General features: G+C 40.1%; 6 protein-coding genes across 6 annotated transcripts; 3 read left to right on the forward strand and 3 right to left on the reverse strand.

Moving 5' to 3' along the window:
- The first annotated feature begins 289 nt into the window (after positions 1 to 289).
- LOC110849804 lies at positions 290 to 1,067 on the forward strand. The gene is made up of 2 exons (XM_022097257.2): positions 290 to 424; positions 499 to 1,067. The coding sequence occupies exons 1-2, from the start codon at positions 386 to 388 to the stop codon at positions 814 to 816; spliced, it is 357 nt and encodes a 118-aa protein (XP_021952949.1). The 5' UTR covers positions 290 to 385; the 3' UTR covers positions 817 to 1,067.
- Positions 1,068 to 4,522: 3,455 nt separating this feature from the next.
- On the forward strand, positions 4,523 to 5,764 carry LOC110850415 (pectate lyase A). The gene is made up of 3 exons (XM_022097848.2): positions 4,523 to 4,702; positions 4,769 to 5,232; positions 5,303 to 5,764. Exons 1-3 carry the CDS (start codon positions 4,597 to 4,599, stop codon positions 5,675 to 5,677), a joined length of 945 nt encoding a protein of 314 aa, XP_021953540.1. The 5' UTR covers positions 4,523 to 4,596; the 3' UTR covers positions 5,678 to 5,764.
- Positions 5,765 to 6,586: 822 nt separating this feature from the next.
- LOC110850036 lies at positions 6,587 to 8,522 on the forward strand. The gene is made up of 4 exons (XM_022097519.2): positions 6,587 to 6,834; positions 6,902 to 7,826; positions 7,897 to 8,021; positions 8,097 to 8,522. Exons 1-4 carry the CDS (start codon positions 6,754 to 6,756, stop codon positions 8,349 to 8,351), a joined length of 1,386 nt encoding a protein of 461 aa, XP_021953211.1. The 5' UTR covers positions 6,587 to 6,753; the 3' UTR covers positions 8,352 to 8,522.
- A 411-nt stretch (positions 8,523 to 8,933) lies between these two features.
- Positions 8,934 to 10,605, reverse strand: LOC118435712 (protein lin-41-like). The gene is made up of 4 exons (XM_035852107.1): positions 10,240 to 10,605; positions 9,906 to 10,146; positions 9,615 to 9,814; positions 8,934 to 9,507 (listed from the first exon to the last, which is right to left on the reverse strand). Exons 1-3 carry the CDS (start codon positions 10,564 to 10,566, stop codon positions 9,732 to 9,734), a joined length of 651 nt encoding a protein of 216 aa, XP_035708000.1. The 5' UTR covers positions 10,567 to 10,605; the 3' UTR covers positions 8,934 to 9,507; positions 9,615 to 9,731.
- Positions 10,606 to 12,349: 1,744 nt separating this feature from the next.
- Positions 12,350 to 13,241, reverse strand: LOC118435903. The gene is made up of 2 exons (XM_035852418.1): positions 12,995 to 13,241; positions 12,350 to 12,868 (listed from the first exon to the last, which is right to left on the reverse strand). Exons 1-2 carry the CDS (start codon positions 13,109 to 13,111, stop codon positions 12,350 to 12,352), a joined length of 636 nt encoding a protein of 211 aa, XP_035708311.1. The 5' UTR covers positions 13,112 to 13,241.
- Positions 13,242 to 13,888: 647 nt separating this feature from the next.
- Positions 13,889 to 16,166, reverse strand: LOC110849835 (valacyclovir hydrolase). Its single transcript, XM_022097294.2, has 6 exons — positions 15,109 to 16,166; positions 14,966 to 15,046; positions 14,806 to 14,897; positions 14,575 to 14,728; positions 14,255 to 14,510; positions 13,889 to 14,194 (listed from the first exon to the last, which is right to left on the reverse strand). The coding sequence occupies exons 1-6, from the start codon at positions 15,341 to 15,343 to the stop codon at positions 14,098 to 14,100; spliced, it is 915 nt and encodes a 304-aa protein (XP_021952986.1). The 5' UTR covers positions 15,344 to 16,166; the 3' UTR covers positions 13,889 to 14,097.
- Positions 16,167 to 21,127: the final 4,961 nt, after the last annotated feature.

The following is a 21,127-nucleotide window of genomic DNA, read 5'->3' on the forward strand; positions in this document are numbered from 1 at the left end:
ACTGGATAGTAGATATGTGCATGCATATCAGACAAATGCGTCACTGCCTCCCCTGTCGAATAAATAATCATTTCTAGCAGAGAAAGGACAACGACTGTCGTCACAAGATGAAGCATGACCAGACACATTTTCAAACCGAGCAAAAGAGAGAAAGAAAAAAAATTATACAATTCTTCACAATCTTGTGAATAAAATGCGTAAAAAACGTGACGGCTTGAATACAAAAAAATCTTTTTATTCGGTCTTAGTTATGTAAGAAATGTACGTGGTAATGACGCAAATATCGGGTGCTTCGTACCCATAAATACCTTCACATTGTTATCATTTGGATCATTAGAATTTGAGTCTTGACCAGTTGGCCATTTCAAAATTATTCGAAATCAAAATGCCTCATCTTCATAACATTAATCTCTCGTTCGTGGTGGTAAGTTGTGAATAACTTTTTTAATTTACCAGTTATTTGATAATAATATTAATGATTAAACCTCTGAATTTCAGTGTTTGATCGTTGCGATCGTGAGTATTGAACAATGTCACGGAAAATCAGTTAAAATTTCGCCTGAGACTTTGCCCAAAGTCCAAGAAACTTCGAATGTGGAGGAATTAAAACTTGACGACGTACAAGAAGAACCATCACTTGCGTCCCCTCTGACTAGAGTGCGACGAGGGGGAGGTTACGGCTATGGGTACAATAATTACGGAGGTTATGGGGGAGGATCTTGGACGGCTTATTGTTGCAATTACGGATACGGAATCTCTCCTGGGTGCAAGTACAATGGATTTTGGAACGCAAGAAATAACCCGTACTGTTATTAAATGAATTTAAGGGAGGTGTCGTACTATAAATATTATGTCATTATTCTCTAAGGTAGACAATTTTATTGTTAGTATTATGTAACTTAAGTTGGGACGATGTCTTGTGACCAGTGCTAAGCGACCTGTAATTAAGAATTTTGTATGTCTACTAATTAATATATTGAATAAGTCATGTAATGAGAAATCAATTTGTACAACCGTTTATTTATTATCAAATAAACATACTCTTGGATGGCTATAATATAATTTTACATATTTAGATGTTTTTTATTGAGACCTGGATTTTAGCACGAGAGTACAGGGTACATTAGCAACATGCTAATGGCAGCAGGTTTATCAAAGAATATAGAAATCGATACATAAGTAGCCAGCTAAAACATTGGTACGGCGGCTTCAAATGTGACCATGACATTAAAAAAACACTTATCCGGGCAAATATGTATGTAGTGAAACTCTCCTCCTATTAAGTATTTTTTAATGAGAAAAATAAACCATTTCCGAAAAAGTTGTAATGCTATCAAGGTGATGAGGATGTATGAATTCGGTCATTGTAACCAAATTAAGTAATTTTGTCAGGTATGTATTTATTTCATTATTACATTTTTGCAACAACTTAGGATTAGTCTTGCAAATTATACATTTTTATTGAATGATAATATCGGCACAAGTCCACATCCCATCCCGTCAGTCCCATTGTGACAATTTGTAGTTACGTGTAATTGTGAATATGTGCATACATAGGTAGATAGATATGTACATAGGTAAATGTCATGCACAATTTTTATGAAGATAAATCAATTTACCACCCCAGTTATGTATTCCTAGCCCTGTACTTAAGACGCATAATACGTCGAATTGGGTGTGGAAGGTGAGCAACAGCTTGATTCGTAGGGTTTCCTCCATTACTTCCAATTGCGTATTTGGTAGAACTGTCTTGAAACGTTACACCGGTTAGACGGTTTCTGAGCATGCATTCCTCCGTCTCTGGAAAATAGCTCCATTACGCCACGGTGAAATCGAGACCAATATTTATCAACTATAGGATGGGCTAATTTATTGAACAGTTGTTTAAGATAATTGTTTAAGATAATTTTTGCTTAATTTACTGCTAAATACGTACCCATCCTGCTTCATATGTCCTCGTGCTCGTTCGCTCTCTAAGCGTGGGGTCAGAATACCGGTCGCCCCAACGCCTCCAGTATTTACGACTTGACAAGCTCGGCCGAAATATTTAGAAATCGTCAGTGGATCGTTTTCGGAAAAGTCTGGATTTCGCCATATTGATGAACGACTAACGGGTACAAGCAAACATGGGCGACTACGACGAGTGTTAATTTGTAATCACAAAGCCGCGTGAACCTTACATATTATGATATGAAATGATGGATTAATTTGACACGACTTCCTTTTTCTTAGTGAGGCAAATACCTAACAACGAAAAAAATTTACTAAGTATGCATTTACCCCACCCCAAAAAAGTGAAATAATTCTATTTCTCGGCCATTTCTCAACCGATTTTGATGAAATTTTGCACAGATCATTGTTACGGAATATGAAAACGATTTCTGATCCGACTAAGAGATATCTTGATTTTTGGTCTAGTTATGGGCGACAAGGGGCAAAAATTTGCACTCCGAGTCACATTTCTATCCACAGTTCCATTTTGGAGCATCACAGTATTCTAAATTATTGGAAAAAGTTACGCTGATTCCTTCTGATCATTTTAAGACCAAGTTAACCGAAATCGGTTAAGAAATTACGATGTTATTCAATTTTGAAAACCAAAAATTTGGTCAAATTACTCTTGATGCAAATATAATGGCGGTGCTGCAGTGAAATAATGTCGTTGACAACCAATTACAAGTTTTAAATAAACAAGGTCCCAAAAAATGGGAAATCTTAGTGAGGCAGTGCAATCTCAACTAAGAAATAAAATTAGATTGCAGAATTTTTGCATCACCGCTCTCAATATCATTTTTATTGGATGCACTGTAAATTTTACTTTGCATAAGCATGGATTCTCCAATCTTAATTTGAGAATCTTGCGTTTTTACTAGTGAAAGAGAAATGTGCTAAATTAACTGAGATCTAATATAATGGACCATTATTAATGGGATATACTTCCGAGAGCGGTGATTCAAAAATTCTGCAATCTAATTTTATTTCTTAGTTGAGATTGCACTGCCTCACTAAGATTTCCCATTTTTTGGGACCTTGTTTATTGAACAATTGAATGGGTTGGTGCAAATAAGAGCACTTGATCTCATTTCACTCTGTGTTGCATGGATAAGTACTAGCTTTAGGTTTACTGACTTTGTGACTCATTTTTCATTTACAACGTGCATAAGTATGTATGCACATATTCGAATCATAGCACCAGTTACCGTGTGCAAAACATTCCAAAACATGAAAAAATGCACTCAATAAACCAATCTAAAACACTAATTCTGCTGATAAGTACCAATTGCGAAAAAAATTCAGCAAGCTGAGCCCAAAACTTTCAATTAACCTGCATCAAAATATAATTAATATACAAATGAATTTTAAGCCATGACCCCCCAATCATACCCCTTGTCATACCCCAATCCCATGACTATGTTTATACTCGACAGGCTTGTACTATTCTCGACAATGATCGATTCGTACTAATTTGTTGATAAGTAATAATTTCATTTATTTATGATGTTTGTTTGACCAATGAAACTGAACACGAAATATGAGGTAGTGCGAACATATTAAGCGTGGTGTATCTCCATCGTCGTGCGCAAAACATTTCAAATATTAAGCCTAAAGTGTGCAGTGTTTACCTATATTTAGTCAGGGTTACTGCCAACTTCTAAGGATAAGTTTTGTCATATGTACCAACTACTGTTCGTAATTGTCGAAAATGCTATCATAATCAATCAGGCAAAAATTGGTACTTCTTCGACCGATTTCAAAAACCAGAGGGGGCGACCCTACTTGATCCCCCTGACAAAAAACTCCTGACAAATAAAGATTTATTTCATATTTGTTAAACTGATCTAACCCTGCATCAGCATGCCAATTTCTACGGCCATTTTCAAAAATCGGCGAGGGTCACGTCACCCTACATACTGGGTCCTTCAAAATAATAATTTGGTCGGTTGTCGACCATGTCACCGACCGTCGGTATATAAGACATTTTATTTTACTTACTTAAATGCAAACTAAAAAATGATTAAAAATGACATCATCTTGCACATTTTTGTCTTAAATTTATTTTTTTAGCTAAATGTAAATCATAGTTCTGGTGTACAAAATCTCGGTGGTTTCACTTTAAATTATTCAGTTTTCACTGAGATTTTTTTTTATTATGTGCGTGAATCTCAGGACCAGGACCTCCTTTTCTTCCTCAGTGACGAAGAAAAACTACCCTGAAGAAAACTCAGTAACGAAAAGGTAAGAAGAACGTAACCCTGACTTGCCCAACCTACTTGTCACGCACCCTTCCTATGACAGTCTCTTTTATGGTGTGTAACTGGTTCATTATTCTGGACAGTGATTGATTCCCCCTCAAGTTGTTGATAAGTAGATCACCCCATTTATTTTTAACCAACAATGTTTTGCACACCTTCTACCCTCAAATTATTACATTTTAAGCATGATATCATGACCGTGTGCAAAACATTCCATGACATAAAAAATGCTCCCAATCACACTTTTCAGTCGAGTCCGCTGGGTACAAATAGCTCGAGTTCTGCGAGTCTTAAATCATTCGACAAAGAGTAATTGAATTGAAACCATAATTAAGCAAGCAAAATGAAGCTTTTTCTGAGTTTGGGTCTCCTGTTGGCGTGTGGGTCCTTTTCCAACGCTCAATGGAACGCGATCAGTGGGTACGCCACGCTCAATGGCGGAACCACAGGTAGATTTTACATGTCAAAAATATTAGAAATTTCTAGATTTTTAACTTCATTTATCTATTCGGCAGGCGGTCAAGGCGGAGAAACGGTTTACGTATCCACGGAAGCCGAGCTGGTCGCCGCAGTTACCGGAAACGACCCCCGAATTGTTAAGATCACTTCTCTAATCACACTTTCCGACGTGGTCCGACCTGGTTCCAACAAGACGATTCTTGGTGCCAGCCCAGGCGCTGGAGTGACCGGATCTGGATTCTACATCCGTCGCGTACAAAATGTTATTGTCCGCGGACTCCAAATCTCCTATTCGATTGCCCCCGATGATGGCGTCTCCATCGATGAAGCCACCAACGTTTGGGTCGACCACAACGAATTCTTCGCCGACCGAGAACACGGCAAAGATTACTATGATGGACAACTTGATATCAAGCACGCCGCTGATTGGGTCACTGTTTCTTGGAACAAGTTCCACGATTCGTACAAAACAAGTTTGGTCGGACATTCGGATAGTAATGCGGGTGAAGATACGGGAAAGGTAATTAAAAACCACTACAAACTTCAGTTTATTAATACTTTAATACTAACGCAACTACGTTTTTATGCAGCTCCACATTACTTACAACAACAATTGGTTCACCGATGTTGGCTCTCGCCTTCCATCGCTTCGTTTCGGCACGGGCCATATTTACAACAATCTGTACGAAAGGGTGGATACTTCCGGAATTAATAGTCGCATGGGGGCTCAAGTCTTGGTGGAGAGGAACATCTTTATCGACGTTAAGACCCCGTTGACCACGGATTTGGACTCAAGTCAAGAAGGTTTCGCTGTCGAGAGGGAGAACGATTGGGGGGATTCGGAGCCAAATATTACACAAGAAGGTTCGTTCACCAATCCTCCGTATTCATATGAGATGGAGGAATTGGCACAAGTTGCTGCCGTGGTTAGAGCCGGTGCAGGAAATACGATCAGTTTTCCATAATAGCTTGGACAGTTTCGCTAAATTCAGACGATTTTTTTGGAAATTTGAACTATGTATTATTCGATCAATTAATAAAATTATAAATTCATCAGCATAAATATAATTATGGGAATGACACAAATTATTTAGGGCTGGGAATTGGCATATCTCGAAAATAAATATTCCACTGATTTATATTAATTATCTGGCCAGCTTATATGCATTCATGTATATGCGGGCGGCTTCAAAAGCTTGAAAAGAAATCTGCTAAGTAATTGTCTTCTAATCTAAATATAAACTTACCATTCATTATTCTCGCGCAAGAGATATGAATTATTTTTAGCACATAAATTTGGCTTTGCTTTACTAAAAACATGATTCGTCGAACTAACTATTTCCACGCATGTAAGTATTATCAAAACTTATTAAGTAATTAGCAGATATATACACAATACACTGCGTATGTAGTCAAGAACTTTAGAGTGGACTTGATAAGTTTTTAAACAAATGGCATATCCTTAGCACGTGCATACTATCTGATTTAAATAGTATGATGACACACTTCTATTTACATAATTTCAATGGTCAATTTGCGATTGCTATTGTGCAGATTGACAGGTGTAAGTGTAGTGCCATACATAAATACGCACAACAATGATACATACATGGGTACTATTACTTGACGAACTGATTATGAGACTATGTATCATTCATATTAAACTGTCAGGTTAATAAATACCACACAACTAAAAGCGTCTCTAGTTTGACGTGTGTTACCGAATTGGCTCGGAGTATGATTGATAATGTGGAAAATTGGTTAGTTATTGACGCATATACACAATTTAGTATACATAAATACTATATACTTATGCAATATTGTGGATAAGTTACCCAGTCGGGAAAGACGTTATCTTATCTTTACAGTTGTTCCATCCGTACTTGAATCCAGTTGAAGTTCAATAGCGTTCATTACCTGGGCCTGACTTGGATAAATTATACCACAAATTATTTACGCCCTCACATATATTTTTAAGCGGATACTATTTATTCATTCATCAAAAAATATTTACTTGTAATAGTTATCAAATTATAGAATTATGGATTTTAACTACGACTTGTCCACCCTCGTTCTTGATAATGACGCCTACTTGGCTCGTAGCGTCCTTGAAAATCCTTTGGTAAGTTGTGCCAGTTATATTTAAATATATTTAAATTTGACTTTCATAGTTTTTAACTTGATCTCAGATTATGTCCAAAGTCTTTTCGTACCTGTGTCTTAATGAGGTGAAGAACATTCGTCTCGTGTCGCATGCCTGGCAGCGTAACTCGATTCAAACCATGCGACGCCTCTCCTTCATCAAAGTCAATCACAGAATCCTTCTCTCCTATTGCGACGTACTGCAAAAAGCGGACGACACGTTTCTCCACTCCAGCTACGCCATATGTCACGACGTTTCGGACGCCAATTCCTTGAAAAACAACGCCCTCATCCTCAAGTTCTTTTACTCGATACAAACTCACCATTTTGTCAAGATCCGGTTTCTCCGAGTGATTCTGGGCAATACTAATCTTCAATATATCAAAAGCCTACTGAATCTACTCCCCCACCTGGAAACGTTAGAAATCGTGCTAGGACCGTTAGCAAAGGCGGGAAAAATATTAAGTGATGACGGCATCTTGTTAGGAAAAGGAAATTTATACCATCTCAAAACTGTGGCTTTTGTTTTTGCGAATATTTCCAAAAAGCAGGCGAAACGTTTCTTGGGACCGCTTTTCTCAGTTTTCTTATCGATGCAAGACCATCCCCCGAATCTGAGGCAGGTTGAGATTTTTGATAAATCAAAGAAATCAGAAATTGGGGCGGAAGTTCTGAGGGAAATTGAGACTTGGAAATTGAGAAGATTACGCGACGTACAGTTGATGTATGGCGGGAGTAAAATTTTGAAACAGTTAGTGTTGCAGGGGGCATTTTTGAACGTGCTGAAAGTGGGAGTGGTCGGGTGGGACGATTTACCTCTTTTGAAAGAAGTGCTAGCGAAATATGCAAAAACTTTGAAAGTATTAAAAGTGGAAGTTAGCACTGGAACTACGAAAGCTTCCCGGGCGCCAAGTACGTTTGAATTTCCGTGTATGCCGGCATTAGAGTGGTTTGCATACGTAGTTGGGAAATGTGAGACTCTGTAGAAATTTGTATGCAAATTAAACTTTCGATAATTATACATAATAATTTTTGATCACAGTGCCCGTTCACTTGATGATTGGATCGCGAAAATACAGTCCCGGAATGTTGAAGCATTACGGTTCGTTAGCGACATTGGAGGATTTATCATTTCTGGATTATATGAACGTGACAAAAATTCTGAAGGTGACATTTTTTTCTGTGAAGGAGCACTTTTTTCTATGGATTTGAGAATAACAACATAACACAATTCTTAACCAGGGCGGGGAAGCATTATTTTCTAAAACATTTCCAAGCATGTTTCGTCTCGAGCTCAAACTTTGTGGCGGATATACTCGATACAACGATATATTTTTTGCTAACTTCGGGAAGGACGTCGTCATTCCGCAGATCAAGGAGTTTTCTATGGAACTTTTAAACTGGGGAACGGAAGGTCAACGAGCTTGTTTGCTGGGGAGGCTGGCCAAACTATTTCCTAACATTGACGTAGCCCTGTTGCAAGGATCGATGGGGTAGTGAGTTTCAATTTGCGGAATTGAATCGATATCGTATGTATGCGTATACATGATTTGAAATTGATGTCTGCTTATTACCTTATTAACAAATTGACATTTTAACAAATCCTATTTGCTCTAGTCCATGAAGTGAAAGCAATAATAAATTCTTCGCAGTAATTTTTGAAGATTACTACGTACGACTAGTTCATTTACTTTGATCAGCTATCAACACCATTCTACAAATTTATCTATATTTTTCATCCTATCCCTCCTTTCGCATTGCTTCTTACGATTCATCATTAGTAAACCATTTATAGGTCATATAAAATTCGTAGGGGCAATTTAGTGAAAAATACTCAGAGCAGAAATTGTGGAATAATCCTTTAAGTATTTACGCCGAAGTCCTAATCACGATGAAATTATACAACAAAATATGAGTATGAACACTATGACCGGCAGTATCGATTTTTATGATAAAACAAAATGAATTTGCGATTGGATGCAACTAGTGCAAAATTAAAAGTGGAGATCAATAGTAAACGATTAGAATGTAAAATTGGTATTTATTAATATATATCTACATACATTTAATGAAATCCGCTTCATTATAAGAACAACAAGTTGCAAAATATACTCATAATTTTACAATATTTTTCAACCCACCCTGACATATTATGCATCACATATTTATACTATGTGTTTTACAAGATAACATACTAATATTACCGTCATAAAAACTTCCGCTCTGATAAATACAAAATATAACTTAAATTTGTACTAAATACAATCACATAATAATTGTACAGGAACTGAAACAATCGAGCAATACGACACATCATTTTTCCGAAATACTAAAATGTTCTAAATAAAATAAATTTCTCCTTTCAAAGTGAGCGTGGCGACGTGTCCATCTCTCGTGATGCAGGCGTCGACAGGAACGCCGAGTCGATTTTTTCCCACGTGGCGCAGAGTATGGAGCAGAGTTCCGTCCTCCGAGCTGACGCGAAGACAATCGTGACGAGAGTCGCAGGTCAGAATATTTTCCATTTCGTCCACGGTCACGCCTTGCAAACGACACTTCGATCCCTGCCTTCCCATCGTTTTAAGCTCCCCTGAAGCCACCTCGATTCGCATAATGCTACTCGTGTTAAAGTCCGTGGCAAAGATGTAGCGACCTGCAGCCATAAAATTTGACGAGGGTCGTTTTATGTAGGAAGGCAAATTATACACAAATTCTGCCATGTAAATTCTAATTCCCACAAATTATATAATATCAACTCACCATCTTAACTCCGCGCGGATACTCAAACAACTTTTTGTACCCGTAGGGATTTTTCTCAAAAACGGAAAATTTCGCCAAATAATTTCCAAAACGATCAAATACTTGGACCCTGTGATTTTACGAATCCGAAACTGCAATCATCTTCCCGTCAGAAGAAGCATCGACATCCCACGGGTAGGTGAATTCTCCAGGACCGTAACCTGTTTTCAGAATCATACGATGTCGTAATGTGTCAAATGATTTATAAAAACAGGAGTGAGAATAAGCAATTTCAAACTGCGATTTATATACCTTTCGTGCCAAATGAGGATACGAATAGTCCGTCCATCGAGTACATGCAGATGCGGTGGTGATCCTTGTCGCAGACGAGAAGTCGATTGTTGACATGGTCAACCGAAATCCCGCTTGGTCGGTATAATTGACCGTCGTGAAATCCATGGCTGGACTGACGCCCACCGAAACGTTTGATTATTTTGCTTGTGGTCGAATCGATGACGATGACGTCGCTTTCTTCACGATCCGTAACGTAAAACTGCATAAAAGTGAAAAAGTACACAATTTCAGGATAATTCTAATGATGAAATTTCATGAAAATTGGATACATGGGAAATAAATGAGGAATTACCCGATCTGCATAGTGATTAACGGTGATGCCCCAATACTTGAAGCCATTGTCGCCCAGCCTGATCATCGGTTGGGACGGGTTCCGAGCATCCGAGGAATAATTCCTTGACACGTCCAACTGGATGGCAGGGCAGAGTTGTTTGCTGTCAATTCCGACGTCAACATCTTCAACAATGCCGTTCGGACAGTGGAAAAGTTTGGCAGAGTATTTTCCAGGAAAAGGTGGGACGAAGGAGCAACGAAATCCGGGGCTGTGGTCCAACTTTTGCATCTCGACGGAACTGCTTTGTCCAGAGGCGTGAGTGATTTTGCCACATACTTTGAGCATCGTTTCCTTGCAGTGTCGGACAGATGTCTACGTCCACATAGTCGCGTCAATTTCATTTTCAAATTGTCACTGAACTACTGAACCAATTTTCATCATTGATATATCAAATTCTCACAAATTTAACGTAATTTCATAGCACATTCTTAGTTTTCCGCTAAAAAATTTATTTTAGGCCAGAGATGTATTTTAATTCAAAATGAAAACAATTGGATGGACAAAAATCAACGTCCAGTCAGAGAAAACATACAAAAAAAACTGTAATTTATAAGGAATGTTATAACAATTAATTTTTAATATTTGGTTGGGCCTCCGTTCGCTTTAAGGACGGCTTCAAGGCGTCGAGTCATAGAGTTTACCAAATTCTTGGTCACATCTTCAGAAATGGTTTCCCAAACTTCACGAATTCTGGATTTTAGGCCCGGAATTCCTGAAAAAGATTTTTTTCTTATTTCTCTTTCAATGTGGTCCCACAGATGCTCAATGGGATTCAAGTCTGGAGATTGGGGAGGCCATTCTAGCTTCGGAATTTTTTTTTCTTGAAGTATTCCATGGTGGACGTGGCAGAGTGTTTCGGATCGTTGTCTTGTTGGAAGGCAAATCGTCGTCCAAGTCCAAGTTTTCGAACAGATTCCTGGATATTACGGTCAAGTATTCCCTGGTACTTGTATTGGTCCATAATTCCGTCAACAAATTCCATTTTTCCTGCCCCACTTGAAGCCATGCATCCCCACACCATTACCGACCCGCCGCCGTGCTTAACTGTGGGGTTGAGATTTTTTGGATTCAAAGCTTCTTTTGGATATCTCCACACTCTACGACGCCCATCTGACCCAAAGACATTGAACTTTGACTCGTCAGTCCATAAAATATGTCCCAGAATGTTTGTGGCTAGGAAATGTGGTCTCTGGCAAACTTCACTCGTTTGGTTGCATTCCTCGGTACAATAAGAGGCTTCCGGACTGCTCTGTGGGATTTCAAATTTCCCTTATTCAGTGTTCTTTGGATGGTCATAGGACTAACCTGTTTGCCGAACATCTCCTTGATCTCGGTAGATAGCTTTGGAGCACTAAGTGAGGGTGTAACGTTGACTTTGTTGAGCACGTGGCGTACTTCTCGGTGAGCCAAAATCGGTTTTCGACCACTTCTGACCTTGTTTTGGACTGAACCATTAGCTCTAAAGTTCTTAATGATTGTCTGGATGGTTGTCCTTGCTAATTTATACTTGGTCCCTATTTGTCTCTGCGACAGCCCCCCTTTTTGTCCACCCTTCCAGTCCTGAATGACAAGATCTCGAATAGCGATAGGAATTTCCTTGCGTGTCGACGCCATCATATTTTTCTGGAAGAAAATTATTTAAAAATTAATGCGGCATATGTTATTGATAGATTTATTAAGTTACCTGATTTTATAAATTGGAGAGATTTTTGTTGTTGACAATTAAAGTGAAGTGGACGTAGACTTTTGTCCGCTCAAATTTCATCCTCTCTCGCTCTGCACTATGATTCTCAGTTTTCCCAGAATTTTCAGAAATAACTCATATGTTTTATGAAATTACGTTAAATTTGTGAGAATTTGATATATCAATGATGAAAATTGGTTCAGTAGTTCAGTGACAATTTGAAAATGAAATTGACGCGACTATGTGGACGTAGACATCTGTCCGACACTGTAGATGTGGTCTGTGGGAGAAAAAAGCAAACCCATCGAAATTATCAAGAATTTATGGGTTCGAAATACAGAGGAGATTTTCAGCGATTTACTTTGCGTTTAATGAGATTGGGGTTTAGTTAAATAATTGTAATCTTACCGATTCATCTGCGCTCACTGATTGAGATTTGTCCGGGAGTAAATAGAAATAAACCTCTTCCTTGGCAATGTTTGGGCGACCATCTGCCTTTTGGAGGACGTAATTGGTCTGGGGGACGATTTTCTCAAACGTCCGCTCTCCAACGACGGCCGGGTGAGTGTAAATGGGGACCGGTCTGTCCACGCGTCCAACATAATTGCTCAGCAAATTGGATTTTTCCGTTTCCCATAAATTGCTCGTGTCTGGCAGAATGTTTATTGGCAGTGGGCGGAACCCAGATGACCGCGGAGCTGGCGATGGCGAAAATTTGACCGCTGTGCCGACGATGGGGTTGAATTTCTGAGGAGAAGAAGGAGCTACTGCCGGAAATGGGGTTGAACCAGTGAAAAAAATAGGTTGGAACGATGACGAGGATTCTGCTGCGGGTGGAGATGGCGATCCATTTGAAGAATTCTCCGATGAGTTCTTCACGGGTGACAAGTCGAGTGGGATGTCCTACAAATAACAAAATGTAATTATTTAGCAAAAATCAACAATTTTTATGTCCGTTTGTTTCATGCGGAATTATAATGCGACAAACTTAATAATGTCCCTGATAAATATCGAATAGAAAATAATTACCTCTTTGGCTGAGATTTCCGTCACATTTCTATTCTCCAACATTTTCCAAATCCATGAAAGTTCGCGTTGAAATTCCTCAGAATATTCGTTCCCCAACTTTCTACTAGACATTGCCATGCTTTCTGCAAATTTTCTTGGTTGGTTTGACTCTTGAAACGAGATTGCTTTTTGGAAATATTATTTCGGAAACTTTGAAAAAGGTTTTAAGAAAAGTTGAGCGGAAGATGAGAAGCTGCCTTAAGGAAGATTTGACGAGAAGTGAAGGGATCGGGTCAGCCTCATCTGCTTTTATACCCACCTTCAGCCCAAGTAACGCTCACTTGACCTTTTGGCGTGGCTTGAGCATCAGTGTATTTTTGGAGCAAAATTAAGACTGGAATGAGCTAAAGAGTCGACAGGTGCAGGTTCAACCCGAGCGTTATCTTCGTCTTAACTTGAGTTCACGAGGTGCTCATTCCTTTGTGCTTGCAAAAGTGCAAAACATCCGTGGAATTTGCACCTGGCCAACCAACGCTTCCTCAATTCGTGGGCTAAGTCTATATGTACAAAGTGTATTTGAATTTTAAAATTTTTGGACGAAATGGTCAATTAAATAAGCACATAAACAATATCAATTTTTATGAATATTTATTTATTTAAAATACTAGCAGCTTTTAAATTTCTTTAAGTTGAAGTGCTTAATCGTCGACTCAGTAAACACCATGACGCTATTTTTGCTTATTGTCCTGCAAGAATTAGGAGAAATTCAAAAATGTTATAAAAACCAGATAACTGGAAGATTCCCTAGTACAGCCCTTCGGTAGCCCGGTGATGAAGATGTATGTACATATGTATATGCATGCAATTATTTATGTATATGTATATATTGAGTAATGTATAATTGCAAAAGTTACATTTTGCCATTTATTTAATCTATTGAATTTATTTGATTTACATATGTACAGGGTACCGGGTAGAAGATAAACAAATAGTAAATACATAGAATGACAATTTAGCAAATCCACTTATAAAATAATACCATGTAAATTGTGACCAAATAATACAAGCAGGAAAATCAATTTTATTCGTCATGTCAGACACATCAAGTGAACGTAAGATTACAGTTATGATAACTCCAATAAAAATTGCTCCACGATAGCCAAAAACTCTTCGGGATAGCGAAGGTGCAAATTGTGTTTCCCTTTCTCCATGATGTGCACCCTAAAAAAATAGGTCCCATTTATTAACAATGAAACTCGAATTTATCCAAGTCCAACTTACTTTGCATGCGGAATCCTCTCCTTAATAAAGTGGACGTGTCGCACTGGGGCGACGGGGTCAAGTTGTCCATGCACGAGTAAGGTCGGACACTTGATTTTAGACAAGAACTCCGTGCACAAGTTGCCTTCCTCCTCGTCATAAATCCGTTTGTACAGAGTTATCAGTGACATCCAGCATTTGAAGAAATATTCCTCCCCGTAAACTTTGACCATGGAACTGCGTGCCAGTTCGGACCAGTTGCTAATATCCGACATGACTAGAGGGGCAAGATAGGATTTTGAGAAAACTGATTTCAAATCGTTAAAATAATGCATCCTTACGATTATAAAAGGCCATGTCTTCGTGTCCAAAGAATGCCTTCGAATTGATGGAAATTAAAGATTCGATTACTTCCGGGTACTTTCCTGCCATCATTAAAGCTTCCGTACCACCACCACACCAGCCAAGAATGGAAAATTTTGGGTACCCAAGTTTCTTAATTAATGAGTGGGATTTAAAATTATGATTGGATTCTTATATAATCAGTATTGTGGTTTTAGCTAAATATTTACCTGCATAAGAATTTTTGCAAATTCAATGTCACCATGGAGGAAGGACTCTTTCGAAGAGAAATCTCTTTCAGGTGGAATGCTCTTACCAGCACCTTAACGAAATTATGAATCAATTAAAAATTGTTAAGCTAAGCTCGGAAATCATGTATAGTTTCCATGCCTGGATAATCCCACGCAACAACGGTGAACTTGTCCAAGTTGAACTTTTGTAAGATGGGTCCAAAATCCGAAGCAAGAGATCCTGTGAACAATTATGATATTGATGAACAAGTTTTTTAAAATTTAAATTGGTGAAGGACTTACCAACACTTCCGCACATTAGCAAAACTGGTTTTTCCCCAGTTCCAACTTTCACGTAGTTGATGCTGACCCCTTTAACTTCTATTCTCTGGTACAAGTGGGAAACGTCGACATGCTCGACGGTATCGACTATGGCGTCCTCCGAGAGGAAAGTTTTTTCTTGCTCCTTGGCAAGGTTTTTAAATTCTTGGATTTGTTCGGGAGTAATTTCAACCAGGTGTTTAGTTTGGGATGCCATTTCGAATTGAAAGATGAGATTATGAGCGATTAGAAAATTGTTAATAATTTTCGGAAATCCTTAAGTAATGTATTATAATTACTATGATTAGTAGAATTTGTATAATTTGTGACTAGTTCTCCTCACTATATATATGAAACTTTTCCAAAGTAAACTAATCCCGTAACATGATAAGCCTGAAAGATTGACATTGAACCTGAACGTACAAGTATAAATTCGTTTACAACATAGTCATGGGATCTGACGACGACGGGAATCAGTTCGTTTTTTATGCATACATATCCACATAAATATTTCTAAGGCCAGCATGAGATAACCATGTCACGGGTGTAGAGAGAATCATTTAGTTGACTTGGTCTGGATTTGACGTAAGGTAATAATTATAAATTGCACGTGATCAGCAATAATAAGGAGCAACGGTAAAGCAACTTTGGTTGGGGACAACCCCAACAAAGTTGGGGTTATCCGTCATTTATTGTTGTAAGACACGAATGCAAATTGGTAAGTTTTATCAAATCATCACGCGGAATGGGTAGTGACAACGGCATAATTCAGTTGTCAGGCGTAAAATACGTCATGTGAGGTCTTATCGTAAATGAAAGATAAAAATGAGTCGATGCAATGCAACTCGTAGAGGACAATTAGTTAGTCATGCAAGTCTGCGCCTGATTTGCACGCCGGATTTCCTAATACCAGTTTGACGTTAATGGGGAAACATTTTAGTTTAGCAATGTCAGGATTTATACTTCATTGTAACTTTTCGTGCTTCGAAAACCTTTCAGGAAAAAATAAAAAGTGATATTTTTGAATGAATTTATTAGCATATAAAACTCCTGCAAATTTAAAATTTTCGAGTAAATTGTATCATTATCATAAATGAAAAATTCTTTATTGGTATATTAGAAAATTTTGTATTAAGTCAAGTCTGAAAATATATTTATACTGTCGAATTTTTTAATTCGTTGGAAAATTTAAATTAGAAAGGTTATTACTGTTATTTGGAAAATTTCGGATGTTCCAGTTTTTTAACTAAAAATCTCGAAAGTAAATAAATAAATAAACAAATTTAAATAATCAAATAAATTTGGCCTATCTATATTTAAATATTTTGTTTCCCCTATGAGATGATGGATTAGGATTGGATTTTTTATTAACCTTATGTAAGTACCTTCATTTCCAAAATTAGCTGTATTCAGAGATTTATAACCGTTTTGGAAATATTTTTTCAAGTACGTTGTTTATTTATTATTACCCTATAATAATCTTCGAAATTAAAGAATAAAAACCCGTGGCCACCCCAAAATCGCCCTTTAAATCACCCTGGTGTCCTTCGCGCTAAATTTCGAAAGTTTCCAGAATTTTGAAAACCCGAAGCTTTGGATAAATCGTTTAAAACTCGCGTCTCGCGCTCAAATTAGCGCCTTATGAAAAATTCAAAAATCTGGGTATGCTTATTTTTTGTGCTGAACAAAATAAAATTAGTCCCATGGATGTCTGAGATTTACACGTAAAATACCTGCTGGTAATTTATCAGCAGACATCGTAATACCGTACGAAATTTATATAAAATCAGAGGTGGGCAAGATCATTATCTCAGATAGCAGATCAAGATCAAGATAATATCTTGATCTTTGATCTTCGGCTGGAGCTTTTGATCTTGTATGTATGTATGTACTATGTGGGGTGACCAGACTACTCATTAATAGAGACAGCCAGGCCAGCGGCGGTAGCGCATTTAAGGCTAATTGCCGACTCCCCTAAGAACACTTGCGTTTAATATTGCGAATTCTGCCATCCGCGATCGTTTAAAAATCTTCCAGACTTAGCAATAAACCTTGCTAACCTGGCAAACGGCATTTCAAGTAATTCCTCGGAGGTCAGATAAATCCCTTCGAGTACTACCAGTCTGGTCATCGCAAAACAATCACACTCTGTGATAAAGTGATACCCTGTTTCCTTCCCCTGTCCACATAAGCAGCCAGGGGACGACACCAGGTTCAAATTATACAGATGTGAGTTCAAAGTATTATGCCCCGTTATTACCTGAACCAGTTGGCGCAGTGAATTTCGGTTTAATTTTACAATGTTCCCTAAGTTTGCCTGGTATGGCTCCTTAAGAAAGAGTTTGGTCTGCTTACACAGATGAGTGTCCTGCCACCTAGATTTGTGTGCTTGTTCAGCCCACGCTCTACAGGCCTTTTTACGGTCCGATTTCCCAGGCCCGCAAACGGTTACTTTACTAGAGAGGTTATTGCAAAGGTCCATGTGTGACATAGGCCCTTTGAATCCCCTCCCATACCACCCCAACCATTGGTTGTTCACTTGCAGACGATACATTGTTGAAAGTGCGTCTCTTTGAATCCGAATGTCCATCGGTTCAAGCCCGAATAGACACTCCAAACTCGCAGAGGGAGTACTCCTCATGGTTCCAGAGGTCGACAGCATTGCCACCCTCTGTACCCTATCCAGGAGTTTCATATGGCATTTGACTTTCGAAGCACTACACCACACCACTGCTCCATACTCCATTGTCGGTCGGACAATGGTTTTGTACATCCACATCACTGTAGAAGGTCTAAGTCCCCAAGTGGGTCCAATCGCCCTTTTACAGACAGCCAGGGCCATCATACCCTTCGTAGCCCTGTCCGTACAATGTGGTTTCCAAGATAGCTTGTTGTCAATTGTGACCCCAAGATATTTTGCAGATTTAGTAAACGGAAAAGGTTTCCCAGCAATACTAAGTAAAGCTTCGCCCCCTACCCGCTTGCTCGTGAGTAGAATGGCAGCCACCTTGTCGCCCTCCACGCCGAGGTCTACTTGCTGACTCCACCTATTCACTATATTGGTACTCCGCTGAGCATCCTGTACCACTGTCCCCAGATCCAGTCCACGACTCAAAGTACTTATATCATCGGTATAGCCGTTTGAGTACACCTGTGGTAAAGAGTTCCTCAATTTCTTGAGTACCTCATCCACCACTAGGTTCCAGAGCAGGGGAGAAAGTACGCCACCTTGTGGGCAGCCCCTTTCCGCCACTCTGCTTAACCCGTGAGATACCGTACGCACCACCCGGTTTCTAAGCATGTGCGAAATTAGCCTTGCACACACCGGATCGACTTTATTCCTGTACATACCATCCTCAATGGACCGAACCGTTGCATCACTGAACTCCCCCCGAATGTCCATGAACACAACAATTGCGTGCTCACGTGTCCTCAGGGTCCCTTCAGCTCTTGCAACGATTTGGTGCATTGCGGATTCCACCTTTCATATACGCGTACTGGTTGTTGTCCATCAGTCCCCCTATAAGTTCGGGAGTCCTGATGTGCCAGTCAATCAGACGTTCAAATGTTTTGAGAAAGAAGGAAGTTAACGAGATGGGTCTCCAACTGTTAGCCCTTTCGTAACTATCCTTTCCTGGCTTTGGTAGAAAGATGACCTTAGTCTCCCTCCACGCCCTCGGAGTGTAGCCATGGTGCAAGCAGGCCCTCATGACCGTAGCCAGAGGTCCACTCACACTTCCGCTGACCACTTGGAGCATTCGGGGAAACACCTCATCCACTCCCGCAGCCTTATAAGGACCAAATGACTTGATGGCCTTTTCCACCAACTCCGGGTTGACATAATTGTCGATCCCCGCAGTGGTTTCTACTGCTTGAGACATTCCCCGTTGATCCCCTTTCGGGTCCGGTGGGTAATGTTTCTCAAGCAGTAGTTGCAGTGATTGTTTCACATCCACGGTATAACCACCATTCGCGTCCTGAATTCGCCCGAGTCGATTGACTTGGTCATTTTTCAGTACACGATGTAGCCGAGATGTTTCATGTGTTGATTCAATTTCCCCACAAAAGGTTCTCCAAGAGTCCCTCTTTGCCGTTCGGAGTGCAGACCTGTTCCTCACGGCGCAGTAAGCCCCCCACGAGTTCCTATTCTTATCCCCCATGTACACCTTCCATTGTACACGCGATGCCTTCCGTAGAAGGTCCAAATCCCGAGACCACCAAGGAATTACGCGTTTCCGTGGTTTAACCAGTTTTAGAGGGCAGGCTACCTCAAACCCCTCTTTCAAAACCCGAACTATCCTATCGACCTGCATGTCTATTTCCTCCGTAGAGGAAATCTCCATGCCGGCCATAGTGCTCAATTTCGGTTTCACTTGCTCAGCGTAGACCCCTCACTTTTCCCTTGTATGCATAAGGTTCTTGAATGAGGCATATGCCTGTGTGCCCCTTACCAAAAAGCACTCGGCATAAATTAGCCGAGGCCGCTTTGGAATGGTGCAAGTTGATCTGAACTAACGAATGAGTTTTACTTCGATTCATAGTCCTTAATGAACAATATATATATATTTATGAGACTGGATAAAATAAGTAATATCCAACAACAGAACTGAGGAGTAAACAAAAATATTTATTTAGACCTTTTTAAACGCTATTTACAAGAAAAAGTACTACTACACCACCTACCACGCCCTACTTACCTGCTCCCTCCGGGACCACCCCCTTAGGAGGGGGAGGTTCGAAGGTGAAAGTAAGTAGGTCATGGTAGTAGTATATTTTCACCGGATCTTGAATCCAACTATGGCTCTCTTCATCCATCCCGATAAGCAGAAAGTGATCCCCCCTACTAGGATTTGCATAACGAATGCACCACCTAGAGGTATCCAGCCCCCCATTCTGCGTCGACAAAGATGTGAAGAATTTTCCCGGTTGCGGGTCCGCCCTCTCCCTCACCCACACCCCCACAGTTCTCTGTGGTGCACGAGATCGGGCCTGTTCGTGAGTGATGGTCCTGAGGGTTCCATCCAAGATGTTCCCCACAATACCCTCCACCCACAGTTTCGTTGCCTCATCATGGCATTCCACCTCCACGACTCCGTTCTTCATCTTAATGCCTCCGATTCGGACAAGTAGTGAACCCTTTAGCTCATCTATTGCCGATCGGAAGGCATTCATCACACGAGTGAAGTCCGTGTTGGAGAATCTTCCCTTCGTTTCGTCCTGGTATGCGCAGAATACCAGGTTCGCCTCTTCAGGGAGTGGTCGGATGTCTCCACCCACCCGCTTCCGGGGCCGTGTATTGCCCGACTCAGGAGTCCCCCGTTGCCTTTTTGGGCCCCTGGGTGTCTCAAGAGACAAGGCTTCGACCCTGGATGTGGTTTTAGCCAGCACCCTGGGTTTAATCTTCCCACCTTGAGGATTTGGAAAGGAATGGGCTGACCTTGTGGTTGGCGTCGACGACGATGATGGTGTTGGTCGTCCTGGCGGTGGTGGTGGTGCCATTACAGCCCCCTCCCACTGTCCGCCTTCGCCCGCCGCCCTGGCAGCCTTCCTCTCCCTCGCCCGCCTCGTTTTCGTCGCGCCGGAGGGTTTTTTTGCAGGGATTGGTGGTTCCTCGGTGTTCCCAGGTCCAGTGTCCCTGTTGTCACCAAGTTCCATCTCCTCCTCGTCCTCTCTCAAGAGTTTTTCCTCCTCCTCTCTCTCTCTCACTAGTTGATCCTTCTCCATCTGAAAGAGAAAATCACGATGAGAGAAAGTCGTCAGGATTGAGAGGTGATGCACTAACGCATCCCCCTCTCTCTCTTCAGAAATAATTACGACCACATTACACCACCAACCAGTTACCCACTGTCGTGGTTCTGGTTGATGATGTTTTGTGGTTTCACATTCATTTTTCTGCAGGAGTATATCCCCAGCAGAAATTTCATATATTTTTACATATGTATTTATGTAAGTAGGAGCAACAGTGGTGGTGGTGGTGACCCCCCTGGAGGTGGGAGTGGTG

Source organism: Folsomia candida, unplaced genomic scaffold, assembly GCF_002217175.1.
Source record: "Folsomia candida strain VU population unplaced genomic scaffold, ASM221717v1 Fcan01_Sc005, whole genome shotgun sequence".
Lineage (NCBI taxonomy): Eukaryota > Metazoa > Arthropoda > Collembola > Entomobryomorpha > Isotomidae > Folsomia > Folsomia candida.

Excerpts from the sequence above, each read along its gene's own strand:
- LOC110849804 (XM_022097257.2), top strand. The coding sequence starts at position 386 with ATGCCTCATCTTCATAACATTAATCTCTCGTTCGTGGTG. Across the intron at positions 425-498 it reads TTAATCTCTCGTTCGTGGTG|TGTTTGATCGTTGCGATCGT; the intron begins GTAAGTTGTGAA and ends TCTGAATTTCAG.
- LOC110850415 (XM_022097848.2), top strand. The coding sequence starts at position 4,597 with ATGAAGCTTTTTCTGAGTTTGGGTCTCCTGTTGGCGTGTGGGTCCTTT. Across the intron at positions 4,703-4,768 it reads GCTCAATGGCGGAACCACAG|GCGGTCAAGGCGGAGAAACG; the intron begins GTAGATTTTACA and ends TCTATTCGGCAG. Across the intron at positions 5,233-5,302 it reads CGGGTGAAGATACGGGAAAG|CTCCACATTACTTACAACAA; the intron begins GTAATTAAAAAC and ends GTTTTTATGCAG.
- LOC110850036 (XM_022097519.2), top strand. The coding sequence starts at position 6,754 with ATGGATTTTAACTACGACTTGTCCACCCTCGTTCTTGATAATGACGCC. Across the intron at positions 7,827-7,896 it reads TGCATACGTAGTTGGGAAAT|TGCCCGTTCACTTGATGATT; the intron begins GTGAGACTCTGT and ends TTTTGATCACAG. Across the intron at positions 8,022-8,096 it reads ACGTGACAAAAATTCTGAAG|GGCGGGGAAGCATTATTTTC; the intron begins GTGACATTTTTT and ends ATTCTTAACCAG.
- LOC118435712 (XM_035852107.1), bottom strand. The coding sequence starts at position 10,566 with ATGCTCAAAGTATGTGGCAAAATCACTCACGCCTCTGGACAAAGCAGT. Across the intron at positions 10,147-10,239 it reads TTAATCACTATGCAGATCGG|TTTTACGTTACGGATCGTGA; the intron begins GTAATTCCTCAT and ends ACTTTTATGCAG. Across the intron at positions 9,815-9,905 it reads ATCCTCATTTGGCACGAAAG|GTTACGGTCCTGGAGAATTC; the intron begins GTATATAAATCG and ends TTCTGAAAACAG.
- LOC118435903 (XM_035852418.1), bottom strand. The coding sequence starts at position 13,111 with ATGGCAATGTCTAGTAGAAAGTTGGGGAACGAATATTCTGAGGAATTT. Across the intron at positions 12,869-12,994 it reads CGGAAATCTCAGCCAAAGAG|GACATCCCACTCGACTTGTC; the intron begins GTAATTATTTTC and ends TGTTATTTGTAG.
- LOC110849835 (XM_022097294.2), bottom strand. The coding sequence starts at position 15,343 with ATGGCATCCCAAACTAAACACCTGGTTGAAATTACTCCCGAACAAATC. Across the intron at positions 14,898-14,965 it reads TGTTGCGTGGGATTATCCAG|GTGCTGGTAAGAGCATTCCA; the intron begins GCATGGAAACTA and ends AATTTCGTTAAG. Across the intron at positions 14,511-14,574 it reads AGACATGGCCTTTTATAATC|TCATGTCGGATATTAGCAAC; the intron begins GTAAGGATGCAT and ends TTGCCCCTCTAG.